Raw genomic sequence first — 19,892 nt, 5'->3', positions numbered from 1 at the left:
GCATGTGTCCTTGCCTGCTTGTTAAACAGCAACTTTTGACTCATGACTCCTTTTTCATATGCGAGACTCTCTACAAACAAGAGCCACAAGCTCTTTCAGTCTTGCATGAGTCCTATATCAAACCATGAATGGGATTTAAGTGAGATAGAAATTTGGTAAAATTGCCGCAAAAGTAAAATTACTGTTTAAAGAAATATTTCTGCAAGGTAGATCAGTCTCACTTAGAGATCACCGCCTCATATTCCATTTCAAAGTCAGGAGCCTCAGAGCAGCATAGCTCCACTGAAGCCAACTTAGTTCAGTCATACAAAATGTATTGTCATCATGTTTTGGAGAACCAGCTGGGGCGACTGAAAGCACGACATTGTAATTCACAAAGAACACAAACAAAAATATTTATACATATTGTATAAATATTAATAATAAAATGCCATAATACATGTAAACATATGAAAATAAAACAAAAGAACTGGAATGTTTGCACAACAGCTTCATTGAGACGGTGGGAGGAGGTACAGAGGTACAGAGGTTTATTGGCATTCATGACATCATTACAGACAGAAGCTATAGGTTAAATTCTGGCATTAAACCTGGGCAGGAAAGGACAGTGGGACACCATCCTGCCCTCCACCATGAGCTTGTCTCCAAAAGTTTTCTGGAGCTCTTATGAACCCGCTGTGCAAGGATGACACTCAACTCTTATGCCCCAAAGAGAGTCAGCCAGAAATCCTCATGCTCTGCTTGCAAACCAGTTGACTGGAACTGGAAGGGACAGCTGACATAAGTGAACTCTTTGTCAAAGAAGTCAGCAGCTTGGCAGAGAAGCTGGAAAAACCTAAATGTTGCCAGACTTGCATAGAGGTTACCATGACCAACGCTGGGCTAGTGCTGGCAGACAGGCTAAATTTTAGTAGGTTTGATGAAGCCCCATACCCATGGGACTGAACCACAGGAGGTTTCGTCGCCTTATGAAAAAGAACTGCTTTACAGTTCGGGCGACAGAGCACTGGAACAGGCTGCCCAGAGAGGCTGTGCAGTCTCCTTTGGAGATACTCCAAACCCGTCTGGATGCCATCCTGTGTAACATGCTCCAGGTGACCCTGCTTGAGCAGCGGGGTTGGACTAGATGACCTCTGGAGGTCCCTTCCAACCTCAACCATTCTGCGACTCTGTGATCTCCACCCTCGGGGAACACATCAGGAGAGGCCCAGAGCCAACTGGATCCAGCTCTGGGATGCGACAGCTCCCGGCCCCATTTGCTGCCTGCCTACCGAGACCCCACCGGGGGGCCGCATGGCAAAAGCGCACGGGGGTCGGCCCTAAGCTCTCGAACGCCCCGCGGGCTCCCGGCGGCCCAGACCCCAGACCCCAGACCCCGGACCCCAGAGCCCTTCCCAGCCTCGGCCCTCAGCGCAGCCCCGCGCCGCCATGACAGGGCCGGGCGGCCCGGCGGGAGGGGCGGCGGCGGCCATTGGCTGGGCCCCGCGCTGCCGCCGCCGCCTCCCGGTGCGGAGAATGGAGGCGCCGCTGCCTCGGGGCTTCTCCGAGGAGCAGTTTCGGGCCGCCTGCCGGGAGCTGGACCAGCCGGCGCCGGTGGCGCCCTGGCAGCTCCTGGTGGAGAGCATGGGCGTCAGGATCTACCGGCTGTACGACGAGGTGGGCGGGCAGGGGAGCTCCCCCGCACCGCGGGCGGCGGGGCCTCGGGCGCTCCCCGGCCGGGCCCGGGGCGAGGAACCGGGGCCGGGCCTCGGCGGGAGGAGCGGGGCGGCCCGGGGGCGGCCGGGCTGCGGGAGGCGCCGCCGTGTCCCGCCGCCCCCAGCTCGGTTTCCCCGTGCTCCCAGAAAGCAGCTTGCAGGGTAATGCTATTAACTGCTGCCGGGGAAAGCCGCTCTGCCGCGGGGAGCTCCAGGCTCGCCAGCAGCCGGGGTCGGGGCAGCTCCTGGGGCAGCGGCGGCCCAGGGGTGCCGGGGGACCCCTCCTTGCGCACCTGTGCCAGAGGCTGCCGGCTCCCTGCCTTCTCCCCCTCTCCAAAATCCCTTCCGAGCTGAATTTTTCACCTTTCTGCCCCTAAAATCAGGAGGTAGTTCAAAAACGGTGGGGGTGAAATTCCGCTTTTATATGGATGGACTGTTAAGCTGGCTGAAAAACATTCAGGTGTTTTGTTTTGCCTCTTGTGCACTGACCCCGATTTAGGGTAGGTGGAAGGACTGGGTAGGCTGCAAGAGAACGGCACAGGTCCAGTCTTCTGATTTTGCTGGGAAATAAGTCTCTTGTTTATTCTGTCATTCAGTTGCCTTGAAGTGCCCCAGGAAAAGAAGAACCATGTCTTAAGAGGAGGGTCTTCACTTCAAGTTGTTACTGGAAAAATTGGTTTTTAACACTTACTGAACTGCACATCAGCTGTAGCAGTGGTAGTTCAGGAAGCTAAAGGCAGCATTTATATTTCCTGTTGCCTTCTCTTTCCATCTTCTCTTCAGACTACACAAATAGATCTCCCAGGCTTTCCTGTACACCTTTTCCCACAGCTTTTCAGTGCTGTATTCCAACCCGCTGATCGATTCCCCTGCTGATAGGCCTCTGAAACCTGAAACATTTGACTTGTTTTAATTTTCTTTTTGTAAATGGCTGTTTTCATTGACTGTCCTTGTCTTACTTGCTGCAAGATGTACTGTTCAATTGTCAGATCATGATGTGTTGTTTCGTACTCTCTCAAAATACTGTCTTTTCAGTAAAAGATATTCAATGAGGTATGGCACAATTTGTCCAGCAGTGGAATGCTTAAACTGGTAGAGAAGAACAGCATCATTTCTACATGAATAAGTTGATCCTTCTGGAGCTGTAGTACAAGAACTTGAAGGCTAAAGATGACAGAATAATTGGACTGATACTGTGAACCAGCTGAGCGGCTAACTTTGAATGTAAGGTAGAATCCTATGTATTGGGTGAGGAGATTTGTAGCAGTTTCTGAATTCTTTGGCAGTAAATTACATCATTACCAGTTCTATTTTGACCTCTGTTGGAAGTTCTGCCTATAGCAAAAATGTTTTAAAGACCAATATTGTAAGCATATCTTTTGATAGTCCTTGATCAAAAAGTATTACTGGCACTTCCAGCTGCCTGTTGAGTGGAACATAAAAGCTTTAGAAACAAACAATACGATGTAATAGTTTGTGTTCCTAAAGCTTTTACTCTGTTTAGAAGTGTGAACTATAGTCTATTCTCCTTAAATTATGAAGCATACAATTCTATACAAAGTCTTTGAGGCAAGCTCTGGTAGCTTAAATGAAAGAATTGCTCCATGGCTTTCCTCTGACAAAAAGAGTTAAAGGATTAAGAGGAGCTAAAGGATGCAATGGAACAGGGGGTGTGCTGGTGAAGAGCTTTATATATTGGCTGCGGAATTAATGTTTCAGGTGGGCTTGGTTTGTTAACTCTCAAATACAGTTGTAATTAAAGTCCAGGAAAAGAACAGAAAAATGTCTCTTCAGTGGAAGAGCAGCTCAGTGACAAGAGAACATAAGACTTATAAATTATTAGAGAGTGAGGAAATTGGTGGTTTTTATAGTCTCGTCTTACATGACACTTGATGTAAGTACACATACACGTAAGATAATCCATATAGCATGTCTGACTAGTGACCCTGGAATGAAGTAGTGCTTAAGCTAAAACAAATACTTTTGAAGTACCAGCTTAGTGCTTTGGCATAGACTGAAAGCATCCCTTCCAACTCGGGATATTCTATGATTCGTACTGGTGGTCTTGATACAGTTTGAAGTATGATATTTTCAAAATTACCTGTCTTATAAAAAAGGAAATGCGGATGCCTTTCACAAAGATGATATGAGTTTATGGGGTTGCATATGTGCTCAACAGTTCAGGATTGAAGCTAGGGATTTATGCTTTAACGGTGCCACAGCGAAGATGAGTAACTTAAGTTTCTTGGACCTGTTATTATCTTCCAGTACAGCATCTTCTAGGGTTGAGTTGTAAAGTGTGAAGAATGGAAAGGAAGAAAGATCAACTATTCACTAACAGAATGTTGTATAATCCTTCCTTCCCTTTCCCTGGGAATGCTTGAATTTGACTCCTACACTGTATTCTCAAAATACTCTCATTGTTATAATGTAGTCATGAACCGGTACTAACAATAGTACAGCATTACTCTATAGGCACAGATGTAGTTTCCATATGTTTAAAGAAATATTAAAAGTATTGGTGTTGGAGATATCCTGCACCCCACCCTTTCAGTGCAGGCAGTTTTCAGAAAGAAAATAACTAATAGGTACTCAAGGCAAATATATGTAGTGCATCGTATATAAGCATGAACACTATAAAGCATTCTTATATCACAGTCTCCGGGATGAGCATACCTAACTTTCAGGAAGGCATATTCTGGATCATGTAGTACTTGGTAACCTCCTGGAAATGAATGAGATCCTTATGTCCATTACATAGAGCCTTGAGGCTCTGCCACAATTAAATGCTCATGTTCTGGTATGCTTTAATGTGGGCAGGATTTAGGCCACACTGACCACTGGAGATGAAAAGGGGTGCGTGTGCGTGAAGAAACATGGTCCCTCTGGAACTACTTATGAAGTAAAAGCATACTGGTGTAAGGGAAGGAACAACCATTGTGCTGGGCAGGTCAGCCTGTCTGGATTTAAACTTTCATGTATACATCAAAAAGTCGAGAGGTTAAAGACTGAATCTTGCATTGTTTTTTCAACACTTGCTTTCACAGCTCCTGAGCGTATTTGTAGTATGTGCCCCACCTAACTTCCTTCAGCTGTTCTCTCTGCTGCAGAATACTTCCCTTTCCTGTGTGACTTTTCCTCTCCCTATTCTGTTTCCACAGCAATCAGGACTTTATGAGTATAAAATCTTCGGTGGGCTTGCAGACTGTCCCCCAAAACTGTGCGCAGATGTCTATATGGATTTAGATTTCAGAAAACAATGGGACCAGTATGTTAAAGGTAAGCCGATCTAGGCAGTTTAAAAGCAAGTTTTATGTCCACACCGACTTCCCGCTAAAGCTTTCTTCAAAGGTATTTTAAAGCTGTATTGTCCAAAGATGTTGGGACAGACTTGCTTGTCTTTTGGGATAAGGTTGCACTCTGCAGCTATACAAGTAAACACTGATGTGGAACAGCTAACATCTCACCACCACAAAGCTTCCTTTTGGAATGATTTTTTTCCATGTCGGTTAAAGCATATAACTTTAACATCAAATTTACTTTAACATCGAATAACTTTAATGTATAAATTTAACATCACTTGTTATTCTGGAGCACCTAGCATCTTCAAATACTGTTGTAATTCCTTAGTTAAACTTTAGTAGGTGTTCTGTACCTTCTGTGCATCTTTGCATATTGTAGCAGGGGCTGGAAGAGTGCAGTGGGTTACACCAGTTTGATGTGTAATTTATTTTTCCTGAAAGTGGTTGTTCTTGGCACCTTTTACAATCAGAAATGTTTAAATCCAGAGAAGAGTTAGTGATTTGGGGCTTTCACAGAGAAAGGAATAGCTAATTTAGTTTTGTATGTTTAACGTTGTCTTTGAAAAAGGGGGTTGGACCTGGATATCCAGATGATGTTAAAACATCTTAAATCATCAGGGACAAGGCAAGGATTTAACTGATGCAGGTCTCCCATAATCCATTTATTTAAAGATAAGGAGACATCCTATTTTAAGTCTGTGCATAAAGTAAGTTCAGGCCAATAAAAGTGAAACACGTGTCTTGCTGAACAAAGAACAGTGTTACAAAACCAAAGAATTGTTAAATGTTGTGCTTGTTACATTGAGGACAGATCTATTGTGAATGATTGCTGGTAATGCCTTTGGCTGCATTTTCATAGAGAACCACTAATTTGGTTCACATCAGTACTTGGTTGCAATTCAGAAGCTGTGTCTAAATTAGTAAAGGTGTTATCTGTCTAAATGGGCAATAGCTTTCCTGTAGCAAAGGCTGCTTTTCCACTAATGAAATAAAAAGAGATGGAGGTGGACTCTAAATACATAAACATTATCATATTGGATGTCAAACACCTTGTGTTAAAGTTACTTCAGTAGTCTTTGGTTTAAGTTCATTTAGGAGAACTGAATACTTTTTAAATAAGGCATTTTTTGTAATGCCTTCTTTGAGAAAAGAAAGGAAGCAGTTGGGGGAAGCTACACCCTTAGGCAAAAAACTAGATAATGTAGCAGAGCTGGAGTTTTTATCCTTGCTGACCATGATATGTTCGTCTGCAAGTTCATACGTGTGCTCGTATTTCAAGTACAGTGTTACACAGAAGTTTACTGTTTAAGGGCATAAACATAATATTTAGGCTTTCCTTTTAGCTTAAAATTTAAGACATGCCTATCCATTCCTTAGAAGTGTACTTACAATGAAATAGTGCTAGCAAACGTTTTTAATGTAAATTATATAAGTTGTTTTTTCTGCCTTCACATGTAGGGAAAAAATGTGAAAGCTTCCACTCAGAGCCTTCTTGCTCTTTGTTTTACTATTTGTATTCCTTGTTGCTCTTGCAGCTTGACAGTAACGGCAGTCCAAGGAGGAGTTCTGTGCTGAACTGCTGGCTGGCATTGAAATAAAAACGAGTCCAGAGTAGCAGTAGCTGACTTTTTAGTTGAAAAGGTAACTGCTCCTGCACTAATTGTGAGAGGAGCTAACCTCTATCCTCTGGTTCTGTTCAGCAAAACTTTTTGTGAAGGCCTGACTGGAGGCAGATATGAACGGGATTCCCGTGAGTACTCTAGAGGCTCATGCTTTGATCTCTTCTTGCCAAGGATTTGCCCTTGGCCTCTGAAATGTCACTGTCAGTCTGTTACTGCTGTTGCATTGCTGTTAGCACCCCGGCTGCTTCCAAAGCAGGCTCCTGGATATCCACGAGAGCAGCACCTCGCAGCTGTGATGGGGATATCTTGAGGCCTGGGGGCTTGGCCTGTGCTGCAGCTGCCAATTTATCAGGGAAGCTGTGACTAAACGGTAGTGACTGAAGGACCACATGCTCCTGTGGTATGATACAAAACAGTTGGGCCTGAGCAATACTGAAACTTGTTGCTCCTAATTGGAACACTGTCCTGACTGAGATCATACTACCCAGAAATTTAATAGTAGTAACTGACTGCTAAAGAAGCAAAGGCTGATGTGCCTATTATGAAGAAATCAGTCTGGTGATACGTTGTAGGTAGGTGAGTTAGTTGCTAACAGTTACATCAAGGTCTTTAAATCAGTGTCTTAATTTCTTTGAAAAAGGAAAGCTCCACAGTTAGAAATGAAAGTAAAGCTAATAAACCAATGCTCCAGTGACCTCTGGTGGCAAGCATAACGCTGTAGCTTATTACAGCACTGGGAGTATTGTGCATCTGATACTGCTCCGCTTTGGAGAAGAGGAGAAGCTGTTTTTGTGGGTAACAGCTGACTGGAAGGGCATACTAATAGAAGCCTAGTTGGGAGCATGTCATATAGGGAAATAATCTGCCACTTATGGCACTCTTCTTGCCTTAGCAATGAAGTTATCTGTCTGTTCTAGACTTATTTTCAAAACCACAGAAAGTGATCCGGCAGGCTTGCGTTAGCTCTGAAGGATTTGTAGTACCTCAGACAGAAGTCTGCCCTAATGGAGGAGAAAAGTACTCTGCCTGATGATGTGAACCACCTGGTCTGGATCAGTCTTTATAGCTGAACCCATGAAATGACAAGTCCCTGGACAGGCAAGAACTTACCCCAGCTCAGGTCTGACACTTGTCATATCCTTACCCTGACAATGGCAGTTACTGTCTGAAAAGATGGTGCTACATAGTAGACGGTTCTTAAAACTCAGTTTTGTAGTTTGATTTGAACTATTTTTCCCTCCTTTATGCCACACTACTCCTGTCTGAGTCACTGTCATGTTTTGGGGGTTATTAGCTGTTTTTTCCCCATTCAGCTGCCTTCTGATTGAGTTTCCAAGCAGACTGAAGGTTGTGTAATGGAGGCTCGTAAACTGTTCAAGCTTCATGTTCACTGTTGCTTTTATATACCGCTGTGAACTTCTGAATAGCTTTTCCAAATTTCATTAATCTGTCATGTAAGACCTCTTAAGGTATTAGAAAGCAGTACTTGTCCGAGTTCCATAGTAACTCAGAATCATTTACAAGGATAATGTCGTGCTTCTGAAAAAGAATGTTCTCCTTGTGGTTCAGAGTAACGCAGAATATGCATCGGTGAGGAGAAGGCTTTGAGATGGAAAGGCTCAGACTGAGCTAACTGTCTGAAAATAAATTTGACTTTGCCTCCTCCCAAATTTATTCTGTTCATTTTTTCTTTTTGCATCAATGAACTGAGTAGCAGCAGAAAAAAATGGGCCACCTGTGTTTGTGTGTTTGGTTCCTGAGCAATCTTGCTACAGACTTATTTTTTTTTAATCATCTACTGCTACAACTTTACATGCATATCAATTTTGATGTAAGGGTTGCGTGCAGAATGGGTTCATGTCTGAAGTGTGAGCAGTCCTTAATGCCATATATGCTTGTGTTGCACCGGAAATTAAAAATATCTAACAATCTTCCTTTCTCAACTGTAGAACTGTATGAGAAAACTTACGATGGTGAAAAAATAATCTACTGGGAAGTGAAGTACCCTTTTCCTCTCTCAAACAGAGATGTATCCTTTCAAGCTTTTTGCTTTCATTGTATTTTTTGTCACCTGGTCATCCAGGGATCCTGACGGAGTGCTGACACTACAGCTCTGCTGCACTTGATCTAGCACCTCACAGTCCTGGTGTTATATCAATATGTATAGCAGGAAGCAGAGTGTGGGTGCTTCTTCCCACACACAACTAAAGCTTGCACAGCTGAATTATCACTCCGCAAGATTGAATCCTGCGTAAGCATAAGAAATAACTTGAAGGGGCTGGTATTCGTAACGGAATTCACTTGTCAATTCATCATATGTCAAACTGACACTGTTTTGACATGCCTCCTCAACTCAGAACACAGTATGTCTATATTCGTGAATGTCAAGAGATGGATTTTGATGGGCGGAAGATCTGGGTTGTGTTAGCTCGAAGTGTGTCTGTTCCTCAGTGCCCTGAAAAGCCTGGTATTATCAGAGTTAAAAGTTATAAACAAAGTCTGGCAATTGAAAGTGATGGCAAGACTGGATCTAAAGGTAAGAGGTCAAAAAACAGGATCACAAGTCATGTAGCCAAAGAGTGTGTGCATTAGCAAAATACATGAAGAGGGAGACTGGAGATTTTAAGCTAAAACAGTTACTATGTAAACTGGATATACTGAGCTCTAGGAGTATTTAAAAATGAAACTTGGAAAAATCCAGCACAGTGTTTTACTGTGAAGATCTTTAATGGTTGGGCTTGGTAATTAAGAATAGATTACTGATCACTACCAAACACACACACACCTGTCTTTCTGCCAGTCAGCTCAATTGGGTAGAGTTGGAAGTGCATAATTCATCAGTGATTTAAGTACCATGTCTGACGGATTTATAGATGACAGGCTTTGCCTAGAGAGTGACTTCTGACTCACTTGTCCTTTAAAGACTTATTTATTTTATAAGACAGGCTGCTTAAACTGGTTTGGAATAGCATAAATTAGTATTATGATTCTCTGAGCTCCTCAGGGGTTAACTAGGAATGGTTATACTTATCTCAAATTCCAATTCAATACAAGTTTGACTTTTTTTTTTTTTGTAAAGCACTTGGAGCAGAACTCTTGTACTTAGTGCTTCAGTCATGCGCCCTGATAGTTTCTGTCATATGGTATTAGAGCTAATACCTAAGCTATGCCTGGATAACTTTCTGGTAACTTCTCTCTCATCTCCAGTCTATATGTACTATTTTGATAATCCTGGTGGCATGATTCCATCGTGGCTGGTCAATTGGGCTGCCAAGGTAAGTAAAGGTTGACAGGGCAATTGTTTCAAAAAATCTATTCACTGCATCCAAACATTTTTTTTTTTTTCTGAAATGGATGTATTCATCCTCCTAGGTCTTACGCAGTCTCATTTTTAGAGACTCAGTGTTGCTTGCTCTCTTCATAGCAATTGTCTTAATATTTTTCGATTCCTATCAAATTCCTTGGCTTAGTCAATGGTGTAGGTAAATTTGTGCAAGAAAAACAACAAATCAATGTTCCAGATTGTATGTGAATAGCCTTAACATTTGCAAACTTCAATAATGCAGTCTGGTCATGTACTGTTAAAAGAATGGTCTGCTTGTACCAGATCTTAAATTGTCCTGTATTTGAAGGCCTCGATCTATATAGTGGGAATACTCATCTTGCTATAATTCTTTTTGATTACATTATACAAGAATGACTTACTGCTTTTCTCTTTACAGAGTGGCGTGCCTGCTTTCTTGAAGGATATGCAAAAAGCTTGCCGTAATTATTCTAAGAGAACTTAAGTCACATTTGATCTGAATTATTTAATACCTAAAGTTCTGCACTTACAGGAATGGCTATTATACACTAGATAAAATCTACCTCTAACATTGGAAATAATTTTATTTTTGTTGGTTTATGCCTTGAATCTTGTTAGACCTTTGTTTCCATCTCCAAGTGAAGAGCTAGCCTTCACCAAGTTAATACAACATCATCTGTCTCCTTTTCATAGTACTTAAATTTTGTCATGTCCCCCATGCTTTGCTTACGCTGATTGTCATAGGTCAGCTAGAGGAGTTTTATTGGTTAAAATATTACATCCTCAGGCAGGAGATCATGATTTTTACTAGGAATAATGTCTGAACTTGTACTGAAAATTTTCTGCCTGGATCTGTCTTCGTGGCCTTACAGGGTGTCTTTGTACTGAAATTGAATCATGGAACCGTCATTGCCTGGGAGGAAACACTTTTGCTACCTGAATTTATTATTCTTAAAATTGTCTGCCTGCTATTAACCTAAAAACAATAGTGTGTGTATAGGTAAATTACGTGAAGTCTGCAGTAGGAGCTGGAACTTTGTTACTAAGCTTCCTTGTGATGGCTTTAAGTCCAGATATAAAAGCACGTGTACCTAAAGCCTAGTGTTCACACCCAGTACCCCGATATGAAAAGTACAGAGCATTAGCTGTGTCTAGCTAGCAAAAAAGGAGGAGTTGGCTTCCATGGTTAATTTAAGGGGAACACGTTACATCTTCAGAGTCAGTAACTTCACTGACTGCTTGGAAAGCAGTTCGGACACCAACTCTAAATTGGAAGTAATTTTAAACTGGATGCCTGCAACTGATTTAGACGTACTTGTTTCCCTGCTTGTGAATGAACTTGATATGGAACTTGGGATTGCTTGCATTTTTAAATTTCATGCTGATGTAAAGAATGAAAATGTTCATTTTGGATGGTAATCCACTAAAATCACAACTGAGCAGGAAATTAAATTTGCAGCATCTTTGCAGGGGGAGTGCATCAAGGGTGAGGAGGCCTCGATCTCAGGGATGTAAATATTCTGCATCTTTACTAAATCTGCTCCTGTTGTTGAACAGATCTTGTAATGGGGTAGCTTTATATTGCTAAAAAAGAAATGGTTGAAGTGATTGCCTTTATACCTTATGTGAATGTTTCTAATAAATCATTATTCTATCTGTGAAGTCCTTTTGTTAAGTCTCTCATGTTTAAGACTGGGCAGGTCAGAAATGACAGGCTGATTTCACGTGCTGTTTCATTTTTAAAGACTTTTTGAAGAATAACTTGTGTTCATGAGAACTAAGCAGGATTCCCTGTGTTCTGCCAGCAAGCTCCTCATCAGTTCAGGCATTTTTTTCAAGTGCCTTTTAGTTGGAGAACAAACACCAACAGAGAATAGCACTCAAGCATAATTCTCCTTAACTGTCCATAATTTTTGTACATATGCACTTACTGGAGCTGGACCCAAATTTGTATATCAAAAATTAATCATATTCATCATGTCAAAAATATGATGGTGTTTTACTTGAGCATCTTTTTTTGGGCAGTATTTCCAAAAATTACGTTGAGCTTCAGAAATCATTTTTAGCACTGATAAATATGTAGGAATTCAATTGTCATAAACAATCACAAGAATACTGTTGCTTTTGAACAACAGGATTGGGATACAAGTTATGTCCTGAAGGAAAGTAGCAAAGGAGGAACTAGGTGGATTGTTCCAAAAGACAGAAAAGCAAACCAAACTGTTCTAGACTTGAAGATAATGGAATTTTAAAAGGGGACTAGCTGAGTATGGATCCTCCTAGATCAGTCATGGAAAGCAATGGATTTCTGATTGCATGTTAGATAAACTACCCCTGTACCACAGTAATATAAAACCTATCTGCAATGTAAATCCACCTTAAAACAGAGTTCCAAGATTTACAAGAACATTTACGTATTGAACTATGTGTACAGAGATGAATCATGTACAGATGAGTTAATTTTCTTAATTTTTCTTCACCTATTCCATAATTTTGTTTAGTCTTTAATGAAAGCAGGATAAAGTGGAAGCATTTTGTGTTCATAAGTTCATGATTGCCTCCTTGTCATTCTTATAGTCACTTGTCATCAAGACATAGTACACATTTGTCTGCAGCAGGCTGAAGCATTAAGACTGAGCGTTCAAGAAGCTGAATGGTCCCATTGTCAATCTTGCTGAAAACTTGATTTCCTACAGACCTCACACTGAGAGCGTAGAATACATGGCATTTGCTCATGTACCCTTATTAGAAGCCATTGCACAGGCAGTTTCTTGTGCTGTACACAACTTTCCAAATTAAAATTCAAATTTGATTAAACAGTAGCTACTGAAAACAGCTTTTCCTTTATTCACAGCAACTAATCAGTGAAGTGAGATGAATACAGCATCAAATCTGTTAAATTTAGGTCTCCATTGCCTTTCATAGTGATATAAATATGCAGTGACACTTCATTCTTTTTATTTAAGTATAAATTAGTACACCTATCTTTTATTGCTAGGGAAGAAAAAGCTGTTGCAGCTTTGTGTGGTGGGGCTTCTTGTTTAAGTGGGAGATTGTAGCCTGGAAAAAAGTGTTTGTATTGTTAAGTTTTTGGTTGCAGAAGACTTATTCATACAGCATTTTAGAGCCTTATTCAGGACTGATTAAATATATTGGTCATGTATAAATTATATCTGCATTGTGAACTTTTATGGATAGCTTGAACAGAAATGTACTGCTGTGAGTTGTAAGGCATGGTACATTGTAAGTGCTGTGCACAGAACTCAAAAAATGCCAGCCCTGTCCCATGCTGCTTGTTCATGTAGCATCTGAAAGTTAGCTTTCTGTTGCTACCAGCTTGCCTACCAATGGAGCTCTGAATTTGTGCTTGTAGAATGATATATTGTGAGTTATAGGATCTTTGGAAGAAAAAGAGTGAAGAATTTCCACTAGATGATGACTGAGCCTCTTATTTTAAATATCCCACCCTTATTAACAGACCAGTAGGTACTAATGAAGTTTTCCTGATGGTGAAGTAGAACTAGGAAACTGCTGTAGTTTCTGGCAATATTACAGGTATCTGATCCAAAGCTCGATGATCTGATTTTCTATAAATCATAATGAGCTTTGGCTCTATTCTCATATATAAATTTTGTTTTAAAGTTACTAGGTCTTCTAAAATCCTATTTTTGCGTGTTGTTCACAGAAAGAAGTTGTTTGGTTTTGGCATTACTGCTCACCCACCTCCTGTTTCCATGAGGACTGATACTGGGCAATTTGCAGCACTTTGTCCTGCCAAAATCTGTATGAGAAAACTGACAGCCCTCCTCCCCTCAAGTCATTATTTTATGGCTGTGACAGCAAATGGCTTTGTTGTAGCAAAATGCATATAAACCATTCTTCTATGTTGTGTTCTAGTCATTCAAATCCATTCTTTCCATGTGATCTCTATAAAACTATTGTATTTGGGTTGGAAGGTTAAGTAAAGGAAAGATTCTGAGTAACCCAAAGTCAACACAGTGAATGATGTCAGATGTGCAGTCACTGTAGTTCTGCCTCTCAGAAGATGATGTGTAAAGGGAAACACAAGTTGTCTTTGCTCAGGAAACATCTGGTTGATACTTTATTTCTCAAGCAGGTCATTGGCTTTTTATAATTTAATGGAACAGAAAAATGTGGGAAGATAGGGGGATAGACGTCTGATACTAATGCATGCTAGTAGGCCACCTATCTTCCAACCAACACTTTGGGTTTCCATTATCTTAGTCTTCTGTGTATAAAGAATATTTTCAAATGAGACCTAATGGTATTTAAATTTCGATGAGCTGGGAGTAATCTCTCCTGGAGCATGGATTTGCCTTTCTATAGGCAGGAGGATATTTCATAACCAAATTTACTGCCCCATGATAGTCGTCTGATGAAAGGAGAGTATTACACTTCCAGACAGCATTTCTTCCTTTTTCACTCATCTCCATAAGCTGGTAAGACACTGAAAACCTCCATACAAAAACAGAGAGGAAGACTTATGACAGGAGGTAAGTTATTATAGAACTCGATGGACTACACTGAAGATAAATGCCCTTAGAGGACTAATAACAAGAAGAAATCTCTGTAGCAAGATGAGTTTTGTTAAGTGATTTCAGACCATTCTGGCTTGTAACTGCAGACCTAGAAGGCATCCTGACCCAAATAATAAATAACACTGGTGTTTAAGCATTCTACTTTTTTTTACTTTTTTTTTTCTCTTTTTTTCTGCAGTGGCCAATTAACATACTAATTAGGATTACATATGAACACATATGCACACAGAAAGAGAACATCATCTTTCCCTATTGGTTTAGTATTCTCTGTTCTTTGAGAACTTGACTATAACCCATTATTCTCTGGACTACAAAAGTAGCTTGGAGTCCTGCTGTGAGATGGGAGCATGTTAAATGGGAACAGCTCTCCACTGGAAACCTTCATTTCCCAAGAAGGAAGAAATGCACACTGTGAATAAGTGTTTCATGGAACATGCCATAATAAATAAGGAATTATGTTGAATGGCCTCGAATATAGGTATAAATTTTAGCCTCGAGAAAAATTACCTGCATCCCAGCTGTGCAACTAGTTAAACTGAAAGTTTTTCCTACAGTTCAAGCACAAGTATCTGTAAAATAAAGATTTACGTGAGTTTATCTCTTTCTCTGTCTTCACTAAATATTTATGCATACTTTTAGATTTTTCTAAGACCTGTTTGATCACTAGAGGTAGAAGAGATTATAAGCATTCTGATGCTTGAAGGGACACTTTTTTTGTCCCAAATGTACTTCTCTGATAGAGTCTCTCTACAGAGAAACTCTTGAGAATGAATTTTAATAGACTGTGTTGTTCCTAAAATGGCAAGTTTTGGATTGTAGCAGTTCTTCCAAGAGATTCTGTAATACTTAAGGCCAAAGGTTACCTATGTGCTGTACATACTTGAAACAGATGCCTGCTGTTAAGTTACAAGGCTCACTGCCTTTCTGTCTAAGCATATCTTGAAAGGTTTTAAGCCTTTCCCTATTTCACCTAGAGTTCTGGGGGGCTTGGCTTTTAATATCCCTAGTGTATATACATATCTTCCAAAGCATAACAGAAATTGTGTGTAATTGGCTATAAGTGGATGTTTCATATTCAGCTGCAACTTGGAGTTCTAGTTTGAGAGTGGGTTTTAAACATTTTTATTAAGACCAGGCTACTGCTGTGCATTTTAAAAGTTAATGCACTTTCTCAGTATGGAAGTCATATAATTGAGCTGTATATTTGAATGGAGAGCGTGATCCCACAAGAAGCCAAAATTGCCTGGCCAGCCCATTTATCCTGTGAAAGGCTCATATGATGCTGTTCACCTATTGAAATAAAAACAAACAGTAGGAACATTTCTTCAGCAGGAAATTACTTTGACACTAAAAAGAAAAAGGTCTATTGTCTGAGGGTGTGAGGTGGGCATGTGAGAAAGTACATTGCCTTCCACTGTTGGTTATTTTTGTTGCCTTTTTTTTTTTTTTTTGTAACATGGGTATAAACTGACCCTTGATAACACTGAAGGCATAGTTCTAGAAACCATGAAGTGGAGAGCAATGTCACTAAATAATTAGCTTGATGAATTCACTACAATGAGGGGCCAGCATGCCAGCAATTTAGAAAAAGGACTTTGAAATCCATTTGGAACAAGTTAGAGAAGAAGACTAAACAAATATTCTGATGACTCTTAAAGGTCTTTCAGCAAAGACAAGTCTAGAAATATCTACCAGATCACCAAATGCAATTACTTGCATCACATTAATACAAGTCATTCCCTTTCATAATGTATGTTTAACAGACATGCATTTAACCCATCTCTTTCAGACTAGTAATTTTGTACACTGAATTTCATTGCTATTAAGTTTATTTTGAAAATATGATCTGAGTAGAGAACTAGTATTTTGTTCTTCATCTGTTTTATGATCAGTAGATACCAGGATATTTTATAACAATATGAAGGAAGGTGTTTTTTGTGTTTCAGTGTTTTTATCAGTGATGATAAGCAGCAATGAAACAAGTTGCTCAGACAGATTACAAAATCTCCATTTTTGGAGATACTTAAAGCTCAGCTGGACAAGGCCCTCAGCAATTTATCTGACTTTGAAATTAAAGGCAGCTTCAAATTTGGTGATGCACTGGGCTGCAGGTTGGAACAGATGATGTGATGACCCCTGTATGTCCTTCCCAAGCTGGATTATTTTATGATTTTTATTAATAATAAATCCAGGAGATCACCATACAAATCCTTCTGAGTAGGCAGAATTATTTTCTTTTCAAATACTGCTATTTAACAAACTGACTCGAATAAGGTAAATTCCTACAATGTACAATGAGATGCACAAGAATAGGAAAATACTGTAATCAAACCCATATTACAAACAGGTATATTCACACTTTTGACAAGAGACTTGTGGTTAGCTTGCATTATTGTTTTAATTTTAACTACAATTACTGGTTGGAATTAGATGAGAGAGAAATCTGGGAAATTTAAAGTAGATGAAATGAAAGCAGAATTTCTGAATCTTTGCTAATGAAGCCTAATGTTGTAATAAATACACTACCGAGTGACAACATGAATGCTTTTGGAAAAGAGTAGCAATGAAAAGACAAACTGAGACTGTGCTGCACACTCAGAAAAAAGTTATTGATGCCAGTTGTTATGGTTTATTGCCTGTTGCACCTAGCAGCTGTAGATCGTATGTGAAAGGCTAAAGCTGGGAAAGCCTCAACTGGGCAAAGTTGTGATGTAATAAAAAGACAAAATTCAATGCAGGTTTAGAATATCTAAGCATTCCACAATGATCCTCTGGCTTTACCTGAACCATCATGGCACAATATTTTTAAGGCAAACATGCCAAGCCAAACAGCAGTCACAAAATTACAGCCTTATACATCCTGAGACTCCCTTTTTGTCAGATGGGAACATGCATTCAATCATATTTAATTCAAACTGAATTAATATTAAAGGAATATTTAGTGTTAGTAAGTGGAATCTTCTTCATAAGACCTGATTCCTACTACCAGCCTAATTCAGTAATTAGGAATAGAGGACAGATCTTTGTATTGATTTCACAGTGGGCTTTCCTATACCTGGTCCAATGGTGGATATTTCCAGTCGATGTTTACTGGTGACGTCTTTTACTCTCACATGCTTTTCCCTTTCCCTTCCCCCTTCAGTACTGTGTCAACATTTGGGATGAGCCCAAATCCTAATGTGTGTGTGATCTGACCTTCTGACATCTTAGCCCAGTGAGCTACCAACTTAGCCGTGCTTCCTGCTCAGGAGAGTAAAGCACAAACGTCATTCTCAAGGATCTCAGTCTGCTTATTTATTATTTTTATGCTTGTCAGTTCTTGTGCATTTTACTGTATTATAAAAATCCTGGATGTATTTCCATTCCCAAAATGAAGACTTATTTTGAGATTTTTGCTGTGCCAACTAAACAAAGAACAAACATATTTGCTAGAGTCCCAGCAAATTTTGTGTTCTGACATTGAAAACCTCTATTAGTTTAGCACTGTTACAGTAATGGAAACACCAAGCTCTTAGAGCATTCTTCCCTAGATAAGATAGCTTCAGCTTTTGCAGTTTCCTGTTTTCTCCAAATATCTAGAAAAGTTAAAAAAAATCAACAACCCTGCATTGCTCCACCCTTGCTTTCCACAGTCACAACTTCAATTCAAACAGTATTTTGGGGCTGGGGGGTGCACAATAAGTTCATTGGCCACAGAAGCAAATGAGGAGGAAAATAAACAAGGTTCCTGTTGTAACTCTTCATTAAGGCAGTATTACTAATATGCATTCAGTAGTTTCTACAGCAGAGAGATCAAATGAATGAAATATCAGCTACCTGGGGTAGCACAGTCTATTTTTGGCAGTGAAGCAAGCATCCACAAAGCTCATCTGGCTCACCGGGGATATTAGAGGAAATTGCAAGTACTGTAGAAGGCTATTGTAATGTCACACGCTCTTAGGTGGGTTAAAAGGACAAACATTAAACCTTCCACTTCGGATTTCTGTCAGTTGCTGTTTACCCAGCAAGGTGGTGTTTTTGTCTACAGCACATCCATTGTCCCATGAATTTTTTTATTTTTATTTTCCCAAATACTAATAAATACTATGAGGTGGCAAAGTACACAAATAAGCAGTGGAATAAGTTCAAATTTTCCTGTCTAGGTTTTGAAACATACTGTAAAGAATATTGGATTGGTTTCAAATGCCAATACAGAATATTTAAGCTTTTTCCCAATTCATTTTCTCCCATTTTACATTTTTTGTTATTAAATATAAAATCAATGAAGATCTAGAGAAAGAACAAAGAGAAAGATAACAGCGAGGAAAAGAAATCTTCACGTTTTGGAGGAAAAACTAGGACAACACTAATGGAAAAACGTGGAAAACAGTATTTTACTTTTGTGAAACAAATTTAAGATATTTCAGCTACTAACAGCCTTTTCCAACATTGAAAAACAACTGATACTATTGGAGAAAACAAAGACAAAGTGTTCAGTCTGCAGAAAAAAATAATTCTCTCCTTCCCTCACAGCTGTATGGCACAAGCAGCAGTGGAAAGTCCCCTGCCCCCAGTGTTTAAGGATTTTAACCCTGGCTTTGCTGCCAGCATTACTTCCCTCTTGGTAGCGCTGTTAGAAGAATCCTGCCCTTTTCCCCATTGACCTGGATCAATCTGCCTACGCTGAGAAGAGCTGCTGAGCAGGGCAGCACTGTTCAGGAACACAAATGTTAAGCGCTTTAACCTGTGTATGGTAATACCTTGTAAGATACTCAACACCCACCTCGAAGCCAGCAATTGCAAAGTAAGGCAACACTGCCCACCATTTAACTTCAAATTCTACTTCACTTGTAATGGAAGGCTATGGTCTGGGAAACGAATGGGGCTTTACAAGATAGGAATAAATGTATCTATGGTTGTCTTAACTTTTGTTCCAGTAGATTTATCAAGATGACTAACAGCATCTGCACAGGAAATAACATCTCTATTTAATGGACTTAAGACAGCAGATACTGATTACTTGAGGACACTGAGAAACAAAACCCATGTGTTCTGATCCAGCAGACGATACTGCTAAATTGGCAGCCTCGTTGTCTTACACAATGACCTTGCATACGCAGTCTGGTGGGTCAGCTGGCAGAGGTTGCAAGCACAGGATTACAGAGTCTGAAATGTGGCAAAAGGGAAGGAAAACAAAAATACCTATGCACAGAAAGGCATGCATGTGAAGTAAATGAGGGCAAAGCAGCACCTGGAAAAGGGCAGTAAATAGAGCTTAATAGTGAGGAAAGACTACAGGAAACTGGGTACCCAAACACAGTAGAACCAGGAAGACATTTCAAAGCGTTAGGAAAGGGCCACAGGTACAGCGTAACAAACAAGGGCACCACTGGGCACACACAGCTTACTGGTCTGTGCAGACGACAATGGCA

At 40.2% G+C, this 19,892-nt stretch overlaps 1 protein-coding gene across 2 annotated transcripts; it reads left to right on the top strand.

Annotated features, from left to right (window-relative positions):
* Positions 1-443: 443 nt before the first annotated feature.
* PCTP (phosphatidylcholine transfer protein) lies at positions 444-17,930 on the top strand. 2 transcript variants are annotated; one of them, XM_080560456.1, is made up of 6 exons: positions 444-1,656; positions 4,856-4,973; positions 8,568-8,647; positions 8,983-9,154; positions 9,826-9,893; positions 13,608-17,930. In XM_080560456.1, exons 1-6 carry the CDS (start codon positions 1,429-1,431, stop codon positions 13,665-13,667), a joined length of 726 nt encoding a protein of 241 aa, XP_080416582.1. In that variant the 5' UTR covers positions 444-1,428; the 3' UTR covers positions 13,668-17,930. The 2 variants fall into 2 exon arrangements, with proteins under 2 accessions (XP_080416582.1, XP_080416581.1); XM_080560455.1 differs by lacking the exon at positions 13,608-17,930 and adding an exon at positions 10,341-11,584 and having other exon boundaries at positions 466-1,656.
* The last annotated feature ends 1,962 nt before the right edge of the window (positions 17,931-19,892 follow it).

Source organism: Anser brachyrhynchus (assembly GCF_964034855.1).
Source record: "Anser brachyrhynchus genome assembly, chromosome: 18".
NCBI lineage: Eukaryota > Metazoa > Chordata > Aves > Anseriformes > Anatidae > Anser > Anser brachyrhynchus.
The sequence above is the reverse complement of the archived record's forward strand: the minus strand, read 5'-3'. Positions and strand labels throughout refer to the sequence as shown.

Bases quoted from the DNA above. Each gene is read 5' to 3' on its own strand.
- PCTP (XM_080560455.1), top strand. From the start codon at position 1,429: ATGACAGGGCCGGGCGGCCCGGCGGGAGGGGCGGCGGCGGCCATTGGC. The intron at 1,657-4,855 runs GTGGGCGGGCAG...CTGTTTCCACAG, and splicing joins TCTACCGGCTGTACGACGAG to CAATCAGGACTTTATGAGTA. The intron at 9,155-9,825 runs GTAAGAGGTCAA...TCTCATCTCCAG, and splicing joins TGGCAAGACTGGATCTAAAG to TCTATATGTACTATTTTGAT.